The sequence below is a fragment of the Penicillium alfredii genome (genome assembly GCF_028826965.1).
Source record: "Penicillium alfredii strain IBT 34128 chromosome Unknown utg000001l_segment0_segment0, whole genome shotgun sequence".
Lineage (NCBI taxonomy): Eukaryota > Fungi > Ascomycota > Eurotiomycetes > Eurotiales > Aspergillaceae > Penicillium > Penicillium alfredii.
In genome coordinates, this window is record NW_026622698.1 from 566,154 (window position 1) to 590,016 (window position 23,863).

General features: G+C 49.5%; 8 protein-coding genes across 8 annotated transcripts; 6 read left to right on the top strand and 2 right to left on the bottom strand.

The window, feature by feature from the left end:
- Positions 1–33: 33 nt before the first annotated feature.
- NUU61_000212 (CCCH zinc finger protein) lies at positions 34–1,587 on the top strand (the record flags this gene model as incomplete). Its single annotated transcript, XM_056650796.1, has 5 exons — positions 34–79; positions 130–666; positions 718–829; positions 880–935; positions 1,013–1,587. The coding sequence occupies 5 exons, from the start codon at positions 34–36 to the stop codon at positions 1,585–1,587; spliced, it is 1,326 nt and encodes a 441-aa protein (XP_056515646.1).
- A 1,508-nt stretch (positions 1,588–3,095) lies between these two features.
- On the bottom strand, positions 3,096–4,281 carry NUU61_000213 (NmrA/HSCARG family protein; the record flags this gene model as incomplete). The annotated part of the gene is made up of 4 exons (XM_056650797.1): positions 3,096–3,442; positions 3,517–3,609; positions 3,662–3,709; positions 3,774–4,281. 4 exons carry the CDS (start codon positions 4,279–4,281, stop codon positions 3,096–3,098), a joined length of 996 nt encoding a protein of 331 aa, XP_056515647.1.
- A 745-nt stretch (positions 4,282–5,026) lies between these two features.
- NUU61_000214 (uncharacterized protein) lies at positions 5,027–6,436 on the top strand (the record flags this gene model as incomplete). The annotated part of the gene is made up of 5 exons (XM_056650798.1): positions 5,027–5,208; positions 5,265–5,590; positions 5,669–6,009; positions 6,066–6,225; positions 6,273–6,436. The coding sequence occupies 5 exons, from the start codon at positions 5,027–5,029 to the stop codon at positions 6,434–6,436; spliced, it is 1,173 nt and encodes a 390-aa protein (XP_056515648.1).
- Positions 6,437–10,981: 4,545 nt separating this feature from the next.
- NUU61_000215 (putative bZIP transcription factor) lies at positions 10,982–12,955 on the top strand (the record flags this gene model as incomplete). Its single annotated transcript, XM_056650799.1, has 3 exons — positions 10,982–11,454; positions 11,495–11,743; positions 11,821–12,955. The coding sequence occupies 3 exons, from the start codon at positions 10,982–10,984 to the stop codon at positions 12,953–12,955; spliced, it is 1,857 nt and encodes a 618-aa protein (XP_056515649.1).
- Positions 12,956–14,426: 1,471 nt separating this feature from the next.
- Positions 14,427–15,767, top strand: NUU61_000216 (uncharacterized protein; the record flags this gene model as incomplete). The annotated part of the gene is made up of 1 exon (XM_056650800.1): positions 14,427–15,767. The coding sequence occupies one exon, from the start codon at positions 14,427–14,429 to the stop codon at positions 15,765–15,767; it is 1,341 nt and encodes a 446-aa protein (XP_056515650.1).
- Positions 15,768–16,225: 458 nt separating this feature from the next.
- Positions 16,226–18,466, bottom strand: NUU61_000217 (uncharacterized protein; the record flags this gene model as incomplete). The annotated part of the gene is made up of 5 exons (XM_056650801.1): positions 16,226–16,486; positions 16,677–16,747; positions 16,804–16,825; positions 17,690–18,014; positions 18,162–18,466. 5 exons carry the CDS (start codon positions 18,464–18,466, stop codon positions 16,226–16,228), a joined length of 984 nt encoding a protein of 327 aa, XP_056515651.1.
- Positions 18,467–20,617: 2,151 nt separating this feature from the next.
- Positions 20,618–21,682, top strand: NUU61_000218 (uncharacterized protein; the record flags this gene model as incomplete). The annotated part of the gene is made up of 1 exon (XM_056650802.1): positions 20,618–21,682. The coding sequence occupies one exon, from the start codon at positions 20,618–20,620 to the stop codon at positions 21,680–21,682; it is 1,065 nt and encodes a 354-aa protein (XP_056515652.1).
- Positions 21,683–22,822: 1,140 nt separating this feature from the next.
- NUU61_000219 (uncharacterized protein) lies at positions 22,823–23,817 on the top strand (the record flags this gene model as incomplete). The annotated part of the gene is made up of 2 exons (XM_056650803.1): positions 22,823–23,006; positions 23,180–23,817. 2 exons carry the CDS (start codon positions 22,823–22,825, stop codon positions 23,815–23,817), a joined length of 822 nt encoding a protein of 273 aa, XP_056515653.1.
- Positions 23,818–23,863: the final 46 nt, after the last annotated feature.

A 23,863-nucleotide genomic window follows, 5' to 3' on the forward strand; every position in this document is an offset into this window, starting at 1 on the left:
CCACTAACCCCAGGTAAACTACAGCAGCTTGTGATGACCGAGAACGAGGATCTTCTGGCCAAGATCGGTCAGCTTGCTGGTAAGGTATTCGACGTCAGTTTTGCCGCAGCAGGGTCTAATCTCGAGCAGGCCAAATAAACCGACATAAACACCAGTCTCAGAACCCTCAACCCTCTATTCAGTCTCAGCATGTGTCTCGTCATACTCCCTCTCACCCTGGATGGGCGCCCTACCACCGAGGACGAGGGCGCCGTCCAGCAGTCCCCCATCGCAACCGCACCCTCGTCTTGAATAACACAGCTTCGGGGTCTACCCCTAGCTCCACACCGTCGTCTGGTCCTGTGAGCGAGAACGATGTTGAAATGCGTCCATCCACAACCTCGAACGGGTGGGTTGCAAAGCGTGATCGCCACATGCAGCTGATCAACTCGGCGGTCTACGACAAGGAGGCCCAGGCCAGGACTAAGGCTATGGAGGAGACCCACAGGCTCAAGACTCAGAGGCGAACTCAGCGTGAGCAGACCAAGGTGCTTCGTTATGCGCAGGGCTCGGGAGTTCCTGCATCGGTGGCTACTGCTGCGCAACCCGCAGCTGGCCACCAGATTCTCGTCAATGACCTTCCCTTCCAGATTGCACGAGGTGGCAGCAAGTTGGTTCGAATGTCAAGTGCGAATCCCCTTGATAATTCTTGGCCTAGAACTGGCTTACCCGTTATAGATGATCCAGCCGCCGCCAACAATACACCGAAGCGCGTCACCGTGGCTGGGGTGGCCTTTGTGCGGAGCAAGAACGGGAACCTCCACCGCCTTGGTGCCGTGAGTTCGAAGAAGTGAGTAGCTTCAGTAGTGTGATGTCAGAATAAATACTGACTCATAGTAGAAAGCAAGCTGCGGTTAAGAAACGGGACGAACTTTGCAAGAGATTTACTACGACTGGTATTTTGTTTTCCAACGGATCATCCTGCTCCGCCATTCTAAGCATCGTGTTCGAGAAACTGACACATTACTCCCAGGAACATGTTACAAAGGGCCATCGTGCCTCTACACCCATGACCCGAGCAAGGTGGCCATGTGCAAGGAATTTCTGCAGACGGGCCAATGCAGCGCAGGTACTAGCTGTGATCTCTCCCATGATCCCTCGCCCCATCGCTCCCCTACTTGTATGCATTTCCTTAGAGGTCGATGCTCTAACCCCGAGTGTCGCTACGCCCACATCCGGGTGACACCCGGTGCCCCAGTCTGCCGAGCCTTCGCCACGCTGGGATATTGCGAGAAGGGCTCCATGTGCGAAGAAAAGCATGTGCACGAGTGCCCGGACTATGCCAACTCGGGCGTTTGCCACAAGAAGCGCTGCAAACTGCCCCATGTGGACCGCGCGGGCCAGATCCGCAAGGCCGCGGCCGCGGCCGCCAACAAGGCTGACCAGGCCGATCGTGAGGATGACTCTGATCCGTCCAGCGAGGAAGAGGACTACGATGAGATTGACTCGGATGACGTTGACTCGGACGAGTTCGACGACCCCGAGGAACTGATTGGAGGTGTGGATAGCGGTGAGATGTCGCAGCAGCAGGACTTTATCGGATTTTAGTCCCGTCGCCGACAATATTGACTGCTTGCATTTGTAGTTGGGTGGATTGCGCTTTTCTTCTTCTTTCTTTTCTGTTCGGTTATGTGGTTTTCCCAGGAGAATTAATCACCGATACCCCAAGATTTGTTGATAGCATGTGAGCACAGGAAAACATTAGTGGATACTTGTGATTTTGTCTGTTGTTGTAGTACCGTAGGCTAGTTATTCGCCTATTCTTCAATTCTACATATCATCCCTTGCCAGGTTGATATCTATCCATATAAGTCCGCAGTAGAACAGCCTTGGAATGATTTATGATCTATGGTGGAACCAAGCTCAAAGGTATCGTACATGGTTTTCCCCAGGACTCGATCTGCTGGGCCTGGAGCACAGTTCAGGACTAGATCCGTGGACAGAGACCACCGGTTAAGACGCCATTGAGCACTGTATTGATGCATAATCCTAAGGAGATTCAAAGCATTCCTCTCGTTTTCAGCATAAATTGTTAAAAACACTCGATATCCTCGATAAGTAAAAATCAATCCCTTCTACCTCCTACTTTATCTTCTCTTTCTTTGACAGTATCTTACTTTGATTTCTTCTTTTTCTACTTCTTCTCCCTCTCAGGAATCGACTCATTCCAACAACTATATCAACTATATCATCAACAGTGACAGGACCATGAGGTTCCTCAGTCTTTTGCTCCTCGGTCTTATGACTGATCTATCCGCAGAGGCTTGCATTGGCGGTAAGTGCCTTTGTGTGAAACACCACAAATTGATGACATAGAATAAGCAGAAAGGATGCTAATTTGGGTTGGTCTGTGGTTATAGATGGAAAAGAGGGGTGCAAATTGGATCAGGACTGCTGCAACAGCGACCATTTCTGTGGGAATGGCTCGAGAGATGGCCAGTTATATAGCTGGTGTGCGCCAGGGCAGTAATGAGCATATGTCGGGGGGAGAGAGAGAGAGAGAGAGAGCATGTTGAAATTTCTGAGAAGATCCATTAAAAGTCCTACATGTAAGCTTTTGAGCTGAATGGGACTCTAAAAGGGCAGGCCAATTCTTCTTTTATTCGCTGTCTCAGGGACATCTCTAGCTACTGTAGTAAATCTTCTATGTTCAATAAATGCCCTAGCTTCTGCATCACTGATAATTAACTAGTTACTAATATTACACTATCCACCTTTACTGTATAGGCTTGCTACAGGAAAAAAAAACATAACTTTTAAGGGTCTTTAAGTTACGATGTATATTGGATCTCGCCAGCTTTCTATATCGGTAATCTAAGTCCGACCACGCCCCATCTCGGTTTTGATGTCAATATCGCCGCCAAGAGAGATTGCAGATTTGCGTGCAATGCAATTACCCTATATCTCAAGCTTACTGAAAGTGCTTGTACAAGATTTCCGAAGATTGTAGATGCAAATTGGCTATAACCTCACATAGTCTCTTGGAGCATTTAACCAAATCATCCGAAACCTTGAATCGAAAGAAAGCTAGGATAACTCATCAAGATAGTACTTAGTTATGGTCCAGCCCAGTTAGTACGCTTCAACCAGTCTTCAAAGGAACTAGCTTCTAAGCCAAGTTCCTCTTGCGCAATGTCATCGGCAGGATCCAAAGCGCCATAACAACTTTTCTCCTCTGGAGCGATCGAGAACCATTCCATCATCTGGCGAATATCCTCTTTGAATCCAGGACCAACCGCACGCGACGCCATATCGGCCCACTCATCAATAGTGATTGGATTGTAGACCGCCGGTTGGCCGGTGTGTCGTGTGAATGTCGAAGCGAGATCTTGCATACGGAACTTTTTACCAGCAACAAAATAGTTCTTGCCAGCTGTCTTTGTGGTCCCCAGAGAAAAGACTCCTGTATTAGAGAAAGGTAAGCTTGAGCAATAGAGAGTGGTTGTCTTATATCCATGGGTTGATGGCAGATCTTACGTGCAGCAAAGAGCCCCATATCGTGCTCAGGATCGACCCATTCAACAAGCTTGGTGGCCGGGATCGGTGTACAAAAGCGAACAACTCCATCTGCTGTTTTGAAGTTAAAAGAGGAAGTACAAGAGATGAGGAATGAGGGTCTGACCTTCTCTCCGGCAGTACTGTGGGCGCTTCAGATTGGTGAGAAAAAGACCTGTGGGGAGGTAAGAGGATATTAAAATACTTAACAGGGCTTGCTTCAATACCACGATACTTACCAGGAATGAGGCAAGTGACCGCTGATAGTTCTTCTTTGGCCCATTGCTCAATAATGGACTTATGATCCATATGGAAGATCTTTTCAAACTGCCCCGACGTGACTTCTTTCATATTAGGCAAGCTGCTGAAAACAAAGTGCTTCACATTGCAACTTTTCGCGGTAGCAACAATGTTTCTGCCGGCTTGTAGTTCATGTTTCATGTCTTCTTCGTTCGCAATGATTTTGTTCGAGTGCTCGCTAGTCACCGCAAACACTCCATACGCCCCACTGAAAGCATCTTCGAAGCTTGCTACATCGTAAATGTCACCAGCCTGAAGACTCAAGCGCTTGTCGGGCGTTTGGAAAGCATTCAGAAGCTCTTGAGCCGCAGGAGATTCTGGATTTCGCGTCACGGCGCGAACATTCCACGTTATGGGCCCGGGTTCGCGCAGAAGTGATTGTACCACGCCTCTGCCTTGATTTCCAGTTGAACCCAGAACAACAATAACAGGATGTTGTGAAGTCATAGGGTAGGGGGAGGATCCAAAATATCAGAAAACTTATTATAGCGCGGCTAACGTAAAAAGTTTGCTTAATCTAAGAAAAAAAAAATCTATTAGTAGGGAATCTATATAGAGCATTTATACTGTAGCAAGGACGGGCTTCGGAAATTAAAATTGTTCCTTCTATAGGTGTATCAGAGTAAGACGTCAGTAGGCAAATTATTCATTCATCCGACTCGGAGACATTGATATGGATCACCCAAATGATTGATCAGCATTCTCGGCTAACGTCATAAAACTTCATCTTGCTGGTATCAGGTTGAGCAAGGAAATACACGTTGGTCATGGTGATGTACGGCGGATATTTATCTTGATTCAAACTGACCAGATCGACCAACATAGCGCCGGATCTATCTGGAGGAGCGCTTAACCAAACAAGAACTGATTCAGTCAACGCGCGCAACCGCTATTTTCTGTCGGACCAGCGTTTCATGTCAAGTACTGAGCAATTAAATTTTTATTTTTAGGACAGAAGTACCTCATTGGATTAAGTTCTCAAATTAGTCAATGTTCTACTTTAATGAACGGCGCGAACAACATATCCTTGCGGGCTGCTAAGAGTTCCCAAAATTGCGTACTATAATTACCCATTCACTCCACGTGCCAAGACGTGGCCTGCTATTAGCCATCATGACTTCCACATCAGGAATTCTCTGGTTCGGACATTTCGGAGACCACCTCCCAGCTCCCTTTCGCCTTGAATCCTAATATGGATCTATCTCTATTCAACCAAAACAATCTCCTCTACACAGAGGAGTCCTTGTCAAGGTACCAGCCTGGGGGGTACCATCCAGTCAGCCTTGGAGATACATTCGAAAATGGTCGCTACAGCGTACGTCATAAGCTAGGATGGGGTGGCTTCTCGACTGTATGGCTTGCGAAGGATAGAATGTAAGTTTATCGACCGAGAAAGACCTTTTACTTAGCCGGCTCTAACCTTGGGCCAGCCGGAATCAATGGGTTTCGTTGAAGATCATGACCGCAGATTCAGGGGTGTCTCGAGAGTTGCGAAATTTGAAGCATCTTGAGAGACATTCGCAAGGGAATTTATCCTCAAATTATATTGTGCAAATGCTTGATTCTTTTACTCATGAAGGTCCCAATGGAGTTCATCAATGCCTCGTATTTGAATTGCTTGGCCCTTCCGTTGATCAAGTGCTCGCAGACTACCATGAGAGCCACGACAAACTCTGCGCGGAAACCATAATCCGGATGTCTACACAGCTTTTGAAAGCCGTGAAGTTCATTCACGGTGCCGGCATGTGTCATGGTGGTGAGTGCATTGTCTGAGCTTTTTTTTTTTTTTTTTTTTTTTTTGCGTGGTGGTATAATCGTGCTCACTTTATGTTAGACGTTAGCGGTCGGAATATCGCATTTAGTTGTACGAATCTGTTGGACACAACAGAGGAGCAACTCTTTGAATTTCTTGGATGTCCTGAAACTGAGGCGCTGGCCCGCCTAGATGGCTCACCCTTGGAAAATGGATTGCCAAAACAACTGGTCAAGGCAGCAGAATGGGTGGAATGGATCGATGAGGACGACGAAGATATTCGACTACTTGATTTTGGGGAGAGTTTTCTTCAAGGCGAAGAGCCTAAAAGGTTGGCCCAACCAGGTACATTGCAGGTACCGGAAACGATTTTCACTACCTTTTTTGATTATCGCGTCGATCTGTGGCGCACAGGTTGTATGGTAAGCTGCTATGTGCATTTTCTACAGCACACGGGTTTACTGACGTATCATTCTAGATCTATTCCTTTTTATTCACAACATACCCATTCTGGTACCTTGGTGAGGATGAAGTTTTGGTTTTCCAAATGATTGGCTTCGTGGAGAGACTGCCGACTGAATGGGAGTCTAAGTGGAAATCAATGCAGACGAGATCTAGCCACGGTCTGGAGGCTGAAGGTAAGCCAATAGATGCACTATTGAATCTGTTGCTAATTACGCTTAAGATTGCACTATGTCGAAGCTCGAACAGAAATTTGCAGAGATCGTGCACGACCCAAATCTCAAACCTCTGCTACGAGTGACTCAAGGATTGATGCGATTCTTACCATCGAGCCGCACCACTGCAGATGAGGCACTCAACTTGCTTTTAGCACTTGAGAATAATTGATGAATTTAACCCAATCGATTATTAGCTCTGTGCATGCTGGATTAGAGCCTCCTCGACAAACGCATCCAATTCGCCAATCCCAACGCCGACATAAAAGAGTCTATATCACCTCAACGACCGGTGTAGCTTTCTTCACGTTTTCAACCTATTCACGAATATTCTCTACAAAAGTCCGAGCAATTCCGGGTTTGAGGCCCTTGCTGACGAAGAATTCCGGGTTTTAATCCTTTGTGGATATACTCAAGACTAAAGCCATCTAACAGCATTATATCGCACGCTTATCGAAATGCAGCCTTAAGGGTATTATCGGATACGCTAGTCACCGTATTCTTTAACAGCTACGTCTTTGAACCCTAGAATTTTCAATAGACCTATATCTTTCGGGCCCTCTAATTCAATAGCCGCCTTAGAAGTTATAATATCTAGCGTAGGGAGATAAGAGTACGGTAGGATAATATTAATATTAATAAAAGGATATAGTGTCCCACCTTCGAGAATATTACTACCTTTGCGCTTTCCTTTCTCCAGCCGCTGCTACTCCTCTATATATATCTCTTCCCGAATCTTATCAGGCACATTTTTGTGCGTCTCTAAGATACCCCCTTTCTCAGCATAGGTAACCAACTATCTAAGGGTTTATATACGAAATCGATAATGCTTTTTCCCCGCTGGATCTAACCAGCAGTAGGGGCCTAAGTAATATACAGTCAAATCATATTTCATCAAATTATAAACGTGGCGCCAAATCGCTTACTGACCATATACATATTCCTTAGTATCTAGCTGGACATCTCGATCGCCAAGTATTCTCTTTGTGGTAGACGATTTACTTCTCTTCTCGACTTTCCGTCCAGCGGATAGAGAAGTGCAATCCTCTACGTAATTAAAACTAATCCTCAGTATAAGTCTTTTCCCTCGACAGAAGTGACTTAACCACATCTAAAGCTATTTCTCGATTATATTCTAGACAATGTTAGTCTTGTTAAAGCGTTTAGTTAGCTCACGCTAGGAACGATCGTTGACTAAAACGACAATAGCAGTATCGTCAGCCCTAACCTGTCTATCACGGGAGACTTTCTGTCTAAGGACAGTCCGTAGCTTTTCTCCTAGGAACAGCTGCCAATAGGCACTTAGGGCTAAGACCAGGTCTTCTTCCGTGTCCTCCACAACTACCTTATTATTGACGGTGATCCGCTATTCTATAAAGCAGTAGATATAACTTAGTGGATCCTCGTCGTAGATCTTGCCCTGCTCCCACTCAGATTCCTAGAGTAGTAGTACAGTCTTTAGTCGAAGTCGGTATACAGGAATAGGCTTATCGTCGAGGAGGATAGATAGGGAGGGACTACAGTTGGATCGCGTAGCATAAGGGCTGCAGAAATATCCGGGGGTTGGGGCATATTGTGAATCCTGTTCCCATGGTTCGAGCTCTTGAGGCTGAGAGACGTAGTCACCGTGATAGGGGCTGTCGCTCATATCTACACATGATCGAAGGCCCGGAGATCTGCGTCAGCAAATACCTAATACCAGCGGTCGGCAGACACCAGTAACGAATAATAGCGGCGGTAGATAGAAAGAGCCATGGGAAACGCGAATAAGGGCTATGTTGGCCTACCAAGGTTAGTCCTATGCAGTAGAGCACAGCCTTCGTTATGTACTGTAAGAGGTAGACGAAGACAGAAGGCCGCAGAGGAAAGGAGGACGGTGGGCGTGGATCAAGTCAGACCTTCCCCCCACCCCTTAACAATCTTACTAGAATATTCTATAGATATTTCCTGTATTTTATAATGACTTGTCTGGTTCTGAAATCCAGTACGCTATGAGACACATTACGGCTAAGTAGGGGTTGTGCCCAGACGATACGGATTAGAATGGTTTCGGGTACAAGCCGAGAAACAACGCGTGAGTGTCCCTAGGGGAAACTATTTTCGAAATCAACTGTAATAATAAGGAAGGGGGGGAAAGAACACGAGGGAGCAGCTCTTCTCGAAATCATAGACAGGATTCGATATTAAAATTTCCAAGAGTTACATACCACAAGGTGTTCCAAATAACTAAAGGCAGCATCAATATAAGTTAAAATCAGCACGGCAGTTGAAAATGTGACTGTGATATAGCTGCAGGAGTAGCGTCCTGCTGATAGACGGTCCACACATGACTACGAGGCCGCTATATCGGCAAGAGACGATGGCGAAGTAAAGCACAGCAGCTATTTTCTAATGATAAGAGCAATGCTGTAGTTTTGAATTCTCTTTCAGTTATGAATGCAAATACTTTCAGACAGTCAGAAGGAAAAGGAAGGAACAGTGCCAACAGGAAGAAGGCAGATACCTCCAACTCAACCTTGAAACTCTCATAGATGACTCATTGGGCTAAAAGATCAACTAACAAGGACCAGACTCAGTGATCCTTCGCGGTCAACCCGAAATCCACAGCCCAAAGGAAGGATTAACCCTTTGAATAGGCAGCGACACAAGCCCTAGAACACATGAACCACCCAGGTGCTTCAACCGCATCCCCCCAACCTCGAGCCTTGACCCGCCCTGTAAACTAACCTTGAAACTATCAAGCCTTGCTAAGGTCAGCATGCTACCTAAATACCCAACCCTTTTTCCACACCCGATGCTCTCGAGCCCCATCTCACATGCCCAATAGAAGACACTGCTCACAGAGGGGTGATCAGGCAGGGAGGGGCCTAGGACGGGCTAAAGTGAGGCGAAGGTCTCAATTTCGGCTTGGCCTTTTCTTTTATTTTTCTGGTTTCTGTTTTTGGTGGTACCTAGAGGTCAGTCCACTGTTTCAGAGCGTGTTGGGCAACGACTTCCTGGGTCTGTTCTCCTGTTCCGTGACTGGGTCCGATGTCTTTTTTATCAAGAGAAGGGAGGAAGAGTGGATCGGTGGGCCTTCTTGGTCTTTTGATCTTTGCTAAGTTTTGATTTGGCTCATACTTGAAAGATGGTTTCGGATGAAGTGAGTACGTAGAGTTTGAGGATATTGATGTAGATATAGATTACGGGATTCCGTGCTCACATTTTCACGGATATTTTCATCGGAGGGGATAATTTGAGCGTAGTATTATCCATAGCTAGAGATATAAGACAGAGAAGAATAAATATCTCTAGAAGCAACAAACCCTGGAAAAATCCAGATCTTAGTCAGGCGTGGGAAACCCACCGCTGCCCGACGCGACCTATCGATTGGAGAAAACGGCCTTTTCACCGCCAGATCTTCGCCCGTCAAAATGTCTGGGCAATCAAAGCGCATAGGACGGCGGCTACTATGTATAGACGGTGAACAGACTCAGGGGTGCAGCCCCCAAGGGCTCGTGCTGAAAGATGGGGGAGAAACAGGAACAGGCGTCATCGACTGGCGGGTTGGGCGGTAAAACTGGAGAGATGGGGCTGTCAACGGGGGGAAGCCAAACGGGTCTGTGTGATCTGCTAAGAATTCGTAAGAGGCCGAGACTCGGCAAAATGGCTGCAAGGTTTTTCCTGATTATCACGATCATCATCATTATGGGCATGCATTCGAATAACCCATGGATGATAATCTGCCCCGCGATCTGGGCGTCCACAGCATCCATGGCATCCATGAGAACTCGGGATGGCAGAACTGCAAGTCGATCACACAAAAAAAAAGGGCGATCAGGTGGGTGTTTACGACCCAAGATGTCTCCACGAGCAGGGGCCCTGGTCATCTGGAGGGGACGAGTGATCGTGGGGATGACCTCAGGGATCCTCCTGGTGAACCACGGACCCCAGTGGATCCCTGCGGGCCGAACCCGTCCCAGAATGGAGACATCGTCAGGGATGCTGGAGATATTTTGCGAGAACCCAGCGCAATATTCGAGATGTCATGGATTTTCGTGTCCGCACAGACCATCGCCTATCGTCTCAGACCAGAAATATCAGCTCCGATCGATAGGCTATCGTCTATCGATAACATGCCACCCCACTTGGGGGGGAATGAGAGAGGAGAAAACCGAGGTATCGTGAATTTGTGGTTGGGGACTCTATGGCCTGGATTTCAAGGCCATCGTCATCGCCATCGTCCCCTACCAAGCACAATACCAAGTACAAGTGCGTAGATACAACCACATTTAATAAACCATGGAACAAAACATACAATAAAACACCAAATCAACTAAGACAAAGGCAACTAAAATAAGATAAACAAAGTAAACAAAATAAACACAAAAAAAAAAAAAAGACAAGCCATGCAGGTCTGCCCAAACTGCGCAATGCAGCCAATGACGGGCATCTCGTCTTGCCTGGGGCCACACGGGACTCGTAGACGTCGTTCCCCGTACCCGGTACCTGCACGGTCTACGCCTTCACTATGATCCATTGTGGTACTGGGTACGAAAAAGCCCCTACATAGTCTCTCCCCCATCTCTTTCTCTTACTAGTCACTAGTGAGCCCGATCTTGATCTCATCATTTCGCTTTTCGTCCTTTTCGTCTTCTTTTTCCCCCTTCTACAAACCTGGTCCTTTTCTCTCGCCCCACTCCCCATCTCCCCTCGGCACTCACACCGCCTCTTCAACATGGCTCGATATTCTCAGTTTGATTTCTACCAGCAGTCCCCCTCAACAGTAGGCGTGCCCCCTTCCGAAGAGGATGAGATGAGTGTACTAGACGACAAGATCCTCGACCCCTCGCCCGACCTCGACCACCGCCGCTCTTCTTATGATACACAAGACGCTCTCTCACATCGAGATTCTGTCTGGTCCAACTACTCTCACTCAGGCCCAAATCAGTCTCGTCCCACATCACATTTGGGTCAAACCATGCTGGATTCATCCGGTGCTTTCATGGCTGTCGACGGTCCGCACTCGACCTCCTACGCCCAATCCTCGTGGCCTCTGTCTCGCACGGAATCCGGGTCATGTACACCGACCGCTGGCTACGAGCAGTATCCTGCCGAGGGAGACAGCAGTTCGGCGCCATTTGCGGGGGGTGCTGTGGGACCTGTCAGCTCCATGCCCATGAACCCCATGTCTTATCGAGGCGGCATGGCGTTCGCCCCCCGGCGGGGTGGCTATGTCTCCGCAGTCGAGTCAGGGCTGGATGCCGGCGCCCATGGATCTGGCTGATGCGGCTGCCCAGTCGACGAAGAGCCCGACCTACCGGAACGGCTCGCCGTTGATGGTTCGACGGGATGGCATTCGGAAGAAGAATGCTCGCTTTGAGATTCCAGCTGAGCGGACGTTGAGCAACATCGACCATCTAATTAACCAGTCGACCAACGAGGAAGAGATCAAGGAGCTCAAGCAGCAGAAGCGGCTGTTGCGGAATCGGCAAGCAGCGTAAGTTCATTTTTCTTTTGTCATCTCTTTATCTCCTTCCTTGTCTCTTTCCACAAGGCTGACATAGTCCGGTACAGACTGGACTCTCGTCAACGCAAGAAGCTGCACACCGAAAAGCTCGAGGAAGAAAAAAAGCACTTTACACAGACCATCGGAGATCTGGAAGATGCGCTGCAGAACATGAAGATCAGGGAGGCTGAGCTCATGCGCGAGAAGAGCGAGTGGATCGCCGCCCAGCAGCAGATCAACCAGTACCTCGAGGGCTTGCACATGGAGAAGGATGAGATGATTCGTGTGCACACGCTGGAGACAGCGGAGCTGCGCAAGAAGAACAACATTCTGATCGAGACTGTGGAGAAGCTAGAGCGGGGCGCCAAACCGGCTGTTCCCGACAACCTCGCCGGCGATTTCTCGGGCTTCGAGAATCTGGGTATGGACGGCAATCCATGGGACGATTTCGCCATGCCAAACGGACTGCCGCTGCACTCTGAATCTCTGCCTGCTTCCTCGACCGCTGTTCAGCCCCAGCCGCTTCGACAGGCGAACGGGAACCCCGAGAAGCCCAACCCCGCTGTCGCATCGGACTGTCCCTTCAGCTGGAATGCCTTCTATATGTGCCTTCTCTTCGGGGCCTTCATCGCTTCCAACAGCACCTCGCTGCCCGGTCGCTCACTTCCTCAAATGTCCGAGGAGTACCGCGCCGAGTCAGCTAACGTGTTAAAAGCGGTTCTGGCCTCCTCGCCACCGGAAATGGCCCAACCAAGCCACAACGCAGCTGTGTCTGCGTCCGCAACTGGGTCTGCCCAGCCGACTACCATTACCGGCATGGAGATGGTGCAGATGGGCTCGGGACCGACCGCGTCCTCGGCGCTGGACGAGCTGCACGACACTTTGGTGATGCCGACCGAAGACCAGCAGCGTGAACAGGTCTTCTCGCTGAATGCTGAGCAGTACAACTCGCTGACCACTTTCGATGACCATGGTGCCGGCCTCAAGCCCCAGCAGCCGTCGAATCTGCAGCAGGCGCTGGCGGCGATGCGCAACACTGCAGCACAGCATCGCATACAGGCTGCCTCGACCTCTGACGTTTACACCAGATCGCTGATGTGGGACCGCGTCCCGCAGAAGGTGATCCGTGATTTCCGTCGCATGGTGCAGGAATACGGCGCTAGTCCGATGAAAGATGCCACGGCGGGCTTTCAGGCGGTTTAAGTTGGTCCAGTCGTCTCCGGATGGGCTTACCTTGATCTTTTCTTCGACCGTTCGAACCGCTCCACTTCTTTGGATTTGTTGCGAGTCTTCCAGATTCTCTGCAGCTTCTCCTCTTTTGGTCTTATGTTATTTTCCACGATACGAGCCAGCAACGGTCTCTAACAGCGTGCCCTACTAGACCACGCTCTATATCTTTTTACCCTTTCGTGTACCTTTTTTTATTTTCTCTCTGTTGTTCTTTCGGCACGGTTTTTGGGTTCTGAGTATCTAGCGGGTGATGTTTTCTAGCGACTGGGTTTTGCAGCGACCTCGGTTTTTTTTTTTTTTTTTTTTTCCAGCGTGGTTCAGCGTGGGAGGAAGCGGTTTTCTTATATCATGTCATACGCAAATGGCCGAACATGAAGCACGAGGTGGATTATGGAAACACCCGACACAGGGATGACAATGGGGAACGAAACACGAACAAATTTGGCCCATGATGCTTTTGCTTCTCTGTTGTTTTTTATTTCTTTTGTTTCTTCTATACTTTCCCTTCTGTGGAATGGCGGCGACGCCCTTGATGATTGTTACGATGACATGACTGCAATATGCGATGACTGTCCCCGCCTTGAGGGGGATCTGGATATGACTTGTTGACGGCCTTGATTTGCAGAACTATTATTTCATGCATATGTCTCCATGGTAGATGTACCGTAAGAAGAGGGTCCTTGCTCATACACACCCAGCTGAAACCCTTATAAAAGCATCGAAAATGGGACAAGTCCAAGGCATGCTCAGCGCCCCAAAAAAGACACACCAGTCACCTATCCTCAGGATCCTATTTTAATGAGCCAACTTGATTTTGATCACCTTGAACAAATCGAGCATGGTGTCGATCATTCCATAAGTAGTTAGATGTGCCGCTTGACATGAATCATGAAGTGTGCCAAGTCCCGTTAGGGCTCAGGATGAACCAGGATGAACTAGGCACACGATGACATAGGACTGGGGCAACTTGGCCCCAGTAAGCTACTCAAAAATTCGATTGGCCCCTTGAACCAAGCCAAGAAGAGTAAATCGATTTGAATCTTGCATTTGTATAGCGACTCAGCCTCTTCGCAGTGGAGAACACTGCAGTAAGCAATATATAAAAGTCGGTGTGCCATCAACCTTTGATATGTAGTTTGTATTCAGCCAAAGCCATTCGAGTCAAGTAAAACTTTCAGGTTGTATATATTATGAGATTATCCAAGTTACTTCTCCTTGGAGGGGGCGGCCTCGCTGCGGCCACACCTTCATCGCACGCTCGATTACCCACAGCGATCATCGATTCTGGCACAATCGTCGGCACACCCACAACTCTCCCTTCTTCGACCGCCGTCGTCAACAAATACCTCGGGGTTCCCTTCGGCGAGAAACCCACCCGCTTCAGTTCCCCCAGGGCCGCAAAGAACTGGACAGCACCGCACAATGCAACAAACTGGGGCCCAGCATGCATCCAGCAAATCAGCGGATCCGGCGGAGAATTCCTCGAACTGATCAAACTCCCGCCCCGGCAGCCGGCGAGAGCGAGGACTGTCTCAACCTCAACGTCTTCACGCCGGCATCCGCCTCTTCAACCGGGTCCAAGGCCGTGCTGGTCTGGTTCTATGGCGGGGGGTTCGTATACGGCGCGACTTCTGTGCCGTTGTATGACGGGACGAGTTTTGCGGCGAACCAGGACCTGGTGGTTGTCACTGTCAACTACCGCACCAATGTCTTCGGCTTCCCGGCGGATAGCAAGATTCCGGTGAAAGAACGGAACGTCGGGCTGCTGGACCAGCGGCTCGCGCTGGACTGGGTGCACCGCAATATTGCCAAGCTGGGTGGCGACCCGTCGAAAGTAACCCTCGTGGGCGAGAGTGCCGGAGGCTCGAGTGTCGATGCTCTCGTCGTGTCTCCGCCTCACCCGGTCCCATTCCGTGCAGCGATCATGGAGTCTGGGCAGTCGACGATCAAGACGCCCCTGGACGCAGACCCCAAGACGTACACCAAGTCGTGGAAATCCCTCGTCCACCTAGCCAAGTGTCCATCCGATGACGACGCCGTCGAGTGTCTCCGCAAACTGCCCGCACGCGACCTCAAACACCTCGTCGAGAAGAACTCCCTCGCCTTCGGTCCCGTCTCAGACGGTGGGCACACATGGGCCGAGACACCACAGCTAGCTCGACAGCTTTCAACAGACAAAATCTCCTCGATCGCGCGCGTACCGGTCCTGATAGGAAGCAACGCAGACGAAGACAAGCCGTTCGCAATCGGTCAAAACGACACGCGCAAATTCCTCGCCTCAAACGGCATCCGCGGCGTCTACGCCGACATGCTTCTCAAGGCCTACCCACTGGGCTCGCCAGGCGCGCACACTGAGAACGATCGCATCTCGTTGATCGCCACAGACGCGTTCATGCACTGCCCGGCACAGAAGTATGCGAACCTTAGCGCCGGCGTCGGCATCCCAACCTGGCGGTACTTTTTCAACGCCAGTTTCCCGAACAACGAGATCTTTAAGGGGAGTGGGGCGTATCACAGCGCGGAAATCCAGTTTGTGTTTGGTACATACCCGCAGGCTAAGGCGACGCCGTTCGAGCGCGATGTTGGGCGCGTGATGCAGACGGCATGGGCGGATTTCGCCAAGGATCCGGTTAAGGGGCCTGGGTGGAAGCAGGATCCTCAGGTTGCGGTGTTTGGGGATGGTGTGAAAGCTGGCATGAGTGCTGAGGGGAGGAATGCTTTGCGGGTGGTTGATTCGGGGTTTATGGATCGACGGTGTCGGCTGTATCAGGAGTTGTATCGATGATGGATTAGGAACAATTTGCTAAATTGGGGGTTCTAGTTAGACTATTATTATTATTATTATTCTTTTTTTTTTTTTGGCAAAGACCTCTCTCTACTCTTGAATTTGTTATGTTGCTTTGCTTGAATGGTTCACCGGCCTTGACTATTCCATGGAATAGTCTCGGGTGATGGCGAATTACGGTATGCGGTTTAGCGTACCTATTTGGGCCCTTCAGCATCCCCGTATGTGTTTCTATAAGTCCGCTTTATCGCCGCTTCAACTTCTCACTGTTTTTCGCTTTTCTGCTCCTCCTTTCCCTTATCTCTATATATATTCTATTGGTAAGGCTTTTTGCGTTTAGTCCGGCCCGCCGAGCTATATCCCCTGTAATAGGGCCGCGTGGTGCGGGCAGTGGATTACACAAGATGGGGAGAATCGAAATTCTTTGTCTTATCAACATGAACAGCAACCACGGCTTCCTAGTAAAACACTCCCTGCTTGACCTCTCTGGGCTCGGACCCGCTAGGAGTGCGCCAGTAGTAAGACACACCCTCCCAGGCAATGTTCCCACTCCTTCCCGGTATGAGACCAACAGATTCCAGATCTTTAACGAAGGTATAGATCCAGAATCTGCATCCCTCCCACTCTTCGGTGAATTTGTACCGATCTCGTCCCTTCGAGTTGATTAAGTCGGTGATGGTCTGAACTGTGGTGTGTGCTTCCACAGTGAAGGTCAAAGTCTTGATCGCGTTATTAGTCGACGTGTAAGGCTTGGAAGATATCTCTATTTTCCCTCTCAGCCAGTCTGAGCCATATCCAGGCATCATGTCGAATCTGGCAGAGCCTCCTTTAGCCAGTTCCAGAAAAGCAGCCCAGTGGTTGGAGGATTTCCATCTTCGTCGCCGTCGTTCTTCGGATTGATGTACCCACTTGGATGCGGGTGACCTGTGCCTGGAGTTGCGCGATGATGAAATTGTCTGCGTCGTAGTTGTGATTCATTTCTACACAGATGTGTAAGTGAAGTCCCATCTATTCGAAGGGAAAGTTATTCACTTACCGAAGGGGGTTTCGACGGTGAACTAGACAATAGTAGATGGTGTTCCGTCGGTCTCGATTTTGGTTGAGCGTGCCATATAGACCGCTGATATGGTGATCTAAATAAATCCATAAGAAAATCGCGGGAATTTATACCTCAGAAATTGGTAAAACTAATATAGAAACCGCAATCAACTCTCTCTCCTAGGCGCTAATTTTGATTCTATCATTAGCATTGATGGATCCGGGGCTACGTTTGGTAAGCGCTTGACGAAACTTCTAATGCATCAGCTAGTGCACTCTATAGGCCCTTCACCAAGCGCTAAGTTGAAATCTGGTAGTAATTAGGCACAAAAATAGATTTTCAGCTGTTTGATTAACGATAACTAATAGGGATAGAGCACCTTGACGGTAAAGAAGTAATAGTATAGACGGTAACCGAGATCCTAGTTCCGATTTCACGGTCTTGCTACAACATTACCCTTTCTTCTACCTTAGGTAGCAATCACATCGCATCACTTTCCTAGCTAGTTTCATCCTCATCACAAATGCTTGATATTAGGTACTTAAGCTCCTATAGTAAGCTCAACTACTTAGTCATTACTCCTGGTTTTACCACACATGCATGCATGGCATACTAAGCCCCAGTTCCTACCTTCTAGTGTAATTTAAATATCATTTAGTAAGGATATATCATTCAGTAAGGATGGTTCACTCTTGGCTAAGGCTAGCATCATGCCTACCTAGGTAGGTATAGAGAGAGGGTGACATGCGTGCATGTGCATGTCTAGGATGCAGGGTATCTACATGGTCCCCCGATCTTCAACAAACGAAACCGTCGTCCGACGGCGAATCGGGTGAATTTTGACCTTATGTGCTCTAGAATACGAGCCTCGCGCCCATAATACCCGGTCGCTATCCAGGAGAATAGATGCCACCGTAGCCGTGCGAAAAAAACCCCAATGCTGGGGCATGCGGAAATTTTGCATAGCCGCGTACTCGAAATAAATTGGATAGAACCCAGCAAGATCCCAATCCAAGAGCCAAAGCTCACCCGAGGGACTGAGAAGAATATTGCGGGGTGCGAGGTCATGATGCGTGAAAACGAAGGACCCTGTTGGAAGCATTTGGTGTTCAGGAGTCGACATTTCACGTTGATGTGCTGTTTGCATCGCTTTTCGCATGGATGTAAAGTTGATCCAAAATCGGAAGAAGTGCTCCATGTCCCCGGGACTGCATCTTGCGGGCAGTCCATAGCGATCTTCGAGCCAGAATGACCGACACTCGCCCGTTGACAATGATCCAGCCACGGACGAGGTGATCTATCTTAAACGTTTAACAAAGCGACGGAGCTGGAAACCCAACTTTACAGTAACAAACCAGCCCAGTTGTGTCCACACATCTTCCAGTGTCCTTCCTGGAATACGGTCCATGACACAGTACGTATCTGGCCCATTCCTGATGATCCGCTTCACAGTTGGAGCGTGACTACTCAGTTGGCAAGCGATGTCGATGGCCTTTATCATGTCTCCCACCTCGTCCGGCTGATAGTGCTTAGCGACGAAGCTCGACGAGAGTAGGGATACTCTGGGGGTAGGTGCAAGAGAAGGGGAGGCGATGATGCGACGAACTAGCTCGGTGTCCGAGTAGCTCTGTAGCAAGTCAACATCTGAATCGCTATCCATGTCAGATCGTATGGATGTGGCCACCCTAATGGAAGAAAATGGCTCCCATCACAAAAGAAATTGAGGAACCGGAATAGTCACGTGATCGGAAGCATCCATGGATATAACCTCACATGGTGCGGAATCGGGCTTGGTCGCTACCTACTATAGGCCCTCCAGAGCTATTCGAGTACTATAAGTCCACTCTAGCTGGCTTGAGCAACCAGGTAGCGGGTGGGGTGTGTTCATGCAAATAAAAAGACGCAGAATCATAACACCACGTCCATTTCACACCACTAACATAGTAGAAGATTGTTCTCTCGAACGGCGCTGTGGAATAACCGATATAGATTCTTTCTTCTCGGACCAGAAGTACTTCTTTCTGCACAACATATACTCGAGTGACGATGTACCACGGGAAAGCCTGACCTCGTCCACTGTGAAGCGCGATTTCTTTATCTCCTTTTTCAGTTCCTTCGATGGAGATGAATATATGGCCGAAACTCTGCCTCCAGGGAGGTCTTAGACTGCAGTGGGCAAAGAATCTTGTCGAGAAGTGACGGTAAAAATTAAGCGTCATCAGTCCCACTGTGCAGGCGCCGGAGGCAGAGACAGCACGGTCCGCCCACGCACCGTTTTATTGCCAGACCTACCCCCCCCCCCCCCCCCCCCTATAATAAGAGCTGGGCGCTAAAAGGAACTACCTGTGTCGCTTATAGGATGTGATAGCGCACGTAATCTTGCATTTACTAGTTTTCGTGAACGCTGCGAGCGCCAACCAATTACTTTAGGGGGATCATGTTCTATCTATATTCATCAAAGTTCGACCTTGAATAAAGTAAATTGGATATCTAGAAGGAGTATCTCTCTGCTAGAGAGGCTGCTATGATTGATCAGGCAAGAAAGCCCGATCTACCGCTTAATGACCTTGAACCGATCAGTGAGCCTAGACTGAGGTAAAGCAAGGTAACCTACTCCGTAGTCTGTTTGAGAAACCCCTGTGTTTAGTATCCATCGATTAGTCGTATAACGAAATGTGGATTGCCTTGGCGAGGAACCTGGGAAGGATTTCGCCGTGATGGACTAATGCAGGAGTGCTATGGATAGTAGCCAATGATGGCCAGTGTGCCATTTGCTGGAGCTATAGCGGGATTTAGTACTTGGTGAAGGTAGCACAGTTTGATATTATGATCCACAACGACTTGGCAGAGTTCTTCCAGGTAGTATTGTTCTGCCTAGGAGTCAATATCAAATGGAGTATAGCCAATCACGTCTTTTCCAGAGCCGCGTTCGCCGGGGAATCATAGTTGTAAGCCGCGCTTTCTCGCTTACATGAATGCTTCTTTGAAACAAATTAACTCCCAAGGTTGGTGACAGTGTGATGTCCTCGTGAGTCTCCCTCGACAGGACCCCCTGGGCAAAACTATACCCACCCCATCCCATAGAATGATTTTTGTTCCTCCGATGTCTCTGATTTTACAAGAAAACAAGATCGATGGCTCCGCTTCCTCCTGCCAGATACAGTAATACCTCGCACGCACCCGCCCACGCGCAGGGTTTCATCCACGTGTGCGGCTTAGCCGAGGGACCTTGGGGGTAAGTCATGGTGAGGCCAACGCCCAATCACTTGGCTGGTATTCTGGTCCACCCTCAAGCTTTGCCAGGAAAGCTTGGATTGCCTTGGGCCGCAGCAAGCTTCTGCACGAGATGCAGGCCATATACAGAGCATAATTCTCCGTTATTGCTGTTGCGAGTGTCATGTTGGCTTTTTTTCTTTTTCTATAGATGCGACTGCTGCCGTTGCCGGGCACGGGACCCCATCAACCCTAACAACACGACTTCAGTAAGAAACTAGGGAAAAAATGCAAAGGAAAAGGAAAGAGAAAAAGAAATTACTCCCTAACAAACCCACTGCATGCACTCAGACCCAGATCCCCCGATTCATCTCCCAGGAGGGGCCAAAATTCGACCCAACTCTCAAGGTACTCGCGCGCGACGGAGGTCCCGAAACCCATGTAGAGATTTTCTTCCTGGCTCTTGGTGTTATAAAGTAGTGGCTTGATCCTGTCATTATGGGAATTTTCCGATTATTCTACCGAGTCATTTTTATTTCCTTTTTATTTCCTTTTCTTGCCCTTGGGACCACCTTCCCAGGCCTTCGTCTGCACCAATATGTCCTTCGACCCTCATAACGTCGACCTGGAAACGGCCGACCCAGCCCAGATCGTGTGCTACCTCAACGCCGAAGGAAACGAATACGATGGCCGGCTCGGCGCGCGGATCTCCGCAATCTTCGTGATTCTCGTGGCGTCGTCGGCAGCGACCTTCTTCCCCGTGATCGCGCAGCGGGTGCCGCGGCTGCGCGTCCCGCTGTATGTCTACCTGTTTGCGAAGTATTTCGGCGCAGGCGTGATCGTGGCCACAGCCTTTATCCACCTTCTGGACCCGGCATACGGCGAGATCGGGCCGAACTCATGCGTCGGCATGACAGGCCACTGGGGCGACTACGCGTGGTGCCCGGCAATTGTGCTGGTGTCGCTGATGGTGATCTTCCTAATGGACTTCGGGGCCGAGCGCTGGGTTGAGGTCCGGTACGGGCTGTGTCGCGACGACCCAGAACCCATCATGGCGAGCGAGTCCGAGTCCGGCCACCTCCACCACCACCGCGACTCAGACTCGCGCCCGCGTTCGCAGGACAAGCAAGCCAAGGAAATTGAGTCGCAGTCCGAAGCCAGCTGGGCCGAGCGCTCGTTCCGGCAGCAGATCGCCGCGTTCCTGATCCTGGAATTCGGCGTCATCTTCCACTCCGTTATTATCGGGCTGAACCTCGGTGTTGCCGGCGACGAGTTCGCCTCCCTCTACCCCGTCCTCGTCTTCCACCAGTCCTTTGAGGGTCTCGGTATCGGTGCCCGTATGTCCAGCATCCCCTTCAAGAAGGGCAGCTGGCTGCCCTGGTTCCTTTGCTCGGCCTACGGCCTCACTACCCCGATTTCCATTGCCATCGGCCTCGGCGTCCGCACTACCTATAACCCGGGCTCGTTCACGGCCAATGTTGTGTCTGGTGTGCTTGACTCCATCTCGGCGGGAATTCTGATTTATACTGGTCTGGTTGAGCTGCTTGCTCGCGACTTCTTGTTCGACCCGCACCGCACTCGCGACAACAAGCGTCTGACCTTCATGGTCTTCTCTCTGCTGCTGGGTGCTGGCCTCATGGCTCTTCTTGGGAAGTGGGCTTAAACTTGACTCAACTTTTTTATTGCTTGGATATGACGGGTATGAGTACTGGATGGCACCCATGATCATGTCTGTTCATTTTGGGTCAGGTCTTCGGCCTTGCTACTTTGCTCTAATTAGATCTTGATATCGCTGTTATCTCAAAAATAGATTAATTTACGCTCTTGCTTTATTATACCGGCACATCTTGAGGTAGTAAAAACGCTTGACTCTTCAATGACCTAGTGCCTTAACTGCATCAGGCATCTAGATGGCTAGTGTTAGACTTTTTCTACAAATTCCCATGTAAAATGCGTTTGATATACCACACAATTAGAAAGAGAAGGAATGCCATGCCTATGAATCTAAAATGAAATACCTTGCTCTATTTGTATGTAGCCCTATTGAAGACCAGGCGTGATTTAAGGCGGATATCAGCATAGTGTTAGGCTATATGTTCTATTAATGGTACAGTATTCCTCATTCCTTGTTTCCCTTCATCATTTCAAAAATAAATATCATTCTTGCGGCATTGCCTCGACATTCTCAGATCATCTACAAGCCATGGCTGTGTGGTGTGTTATGTTGATTCGCCGGCTAATCTTCGGGAATTCTGCTTGGCATGGTGGCCTTCAAGCAACCACTGGATTCGCCCTGCAGTCAGAAAATGGGGTTAATTATCTCACGGAGACACATCCGTCCATCGAGCATGCGCGACCCCGGCCATCGGTCGACTCCAGCTTCACATGTCCTCCACAAAGTTAAATCCCCACGCTGAGACCACGCGGGTGAAGTTGAGAGGTCTTTTTGCTGGGCACTTTGGCTTTCCTCCACAGTCGTCGGCATACCGAAAAAGACAGTTGATACTGGGCTCAACTCAGTGAGTCATATGGTATTCAAACTCTCTATCAACACAACCTAACGCAAAGCCATGGTGGCAGACACCGCACCTAGTAACCCTGAACCGGTACATCGCCTTGCTAGTGCTCTTCGCCAGCACAATCGGCTGCGACATCTCACTCATGAACGGACTGCAATCGCTGGGTAGCATACACTTTTAGCCCGTACAGGCATGGTGCGCCAACCGCTTCGAGCGCAAGCCCACCGTTCTAATGGGGTACGCGTGGCTGGTGCTGGGAGCAGGCCGGCGCCACCGATGCGACCATGTCCACGTACTCGCCGCTGTTCGTCGGCATTGCTGGCGCGTGGTTCCAAGCGGCGGTCATCCTCGTCACGGAAATCGCCTATCCCTCCCACCGGTCCTTTGTCACTGCCATCTTCATGTGCCAATACTATGTTGGCTCGTTGCTCTCAGCCTGGCTGGCTTTCGCGACTCGTAATCTTGCAAGTAGCTGGGCCTGACGTATTCCCTCGCTTATGCAGGGTGCTCTGCCTTTGCTGGTTTTACCGGGGACGTTACTTGTGCCGGAGTCGCCGCGTTGGTTGGCTAGGCAGAATCGTGCTGAAGAGGCTCGTCGTGTCTTGGTCCGTTCTCATGCTGGTGGGGATGAGATTTCTGAGCTTGTTACCTCACGCTCATCCTCAACACCATCGGCATCACCTCCACAACCCAGCAAACCCTCATCAACGGCTTCCTCCAGCTCTGGAATCTACTAATGAGCATAGTCGGTGCATGTCTCGTCGACCGTGCCGGCCGCCGCACGCTCTTCCTCGCATGCACAACAATCATGCTCGCCAGCTACATTCTCATCACCGCGCTCTCCGGCAGCCTCAAAACAACCGGGACCAGCGCCGTCGGCACAGCCGTGATCCCATTCTTGTTCATCTACCACGCGGGCTACAACATCGCCTTCACGCCGCTGATCCTCGCGTACCCGGCGGAGATCTGGACGTTTTCGCTGCAGGCCAAAGGTGTGGCAATTTCTGCGATTGAGAACTATCTGGCGCTGCTCTTCCATCAGTTTATTAACCCCATTGCCTTTGAGGCTATTTCTTGGAAGTACTATTTTGACTTTTTGGTTATCTTGCTTGCTAAATTAGTTACTATTTACACGACATATCCAGAGACGCATGGTTATTCACTTGAAGAGATTGCTGTCATTTTTGATGGCGAGTCGGTACATATATCGCCGAGAGCGGCCAGGATGGATGTCGAGAAGGAGCGAATGGGGAAGATTGAGCATGCCGAAAATGCATGACCGTGATATAAGAGTTCGTCTATCTAGATTTGACTTGATGGCTGTC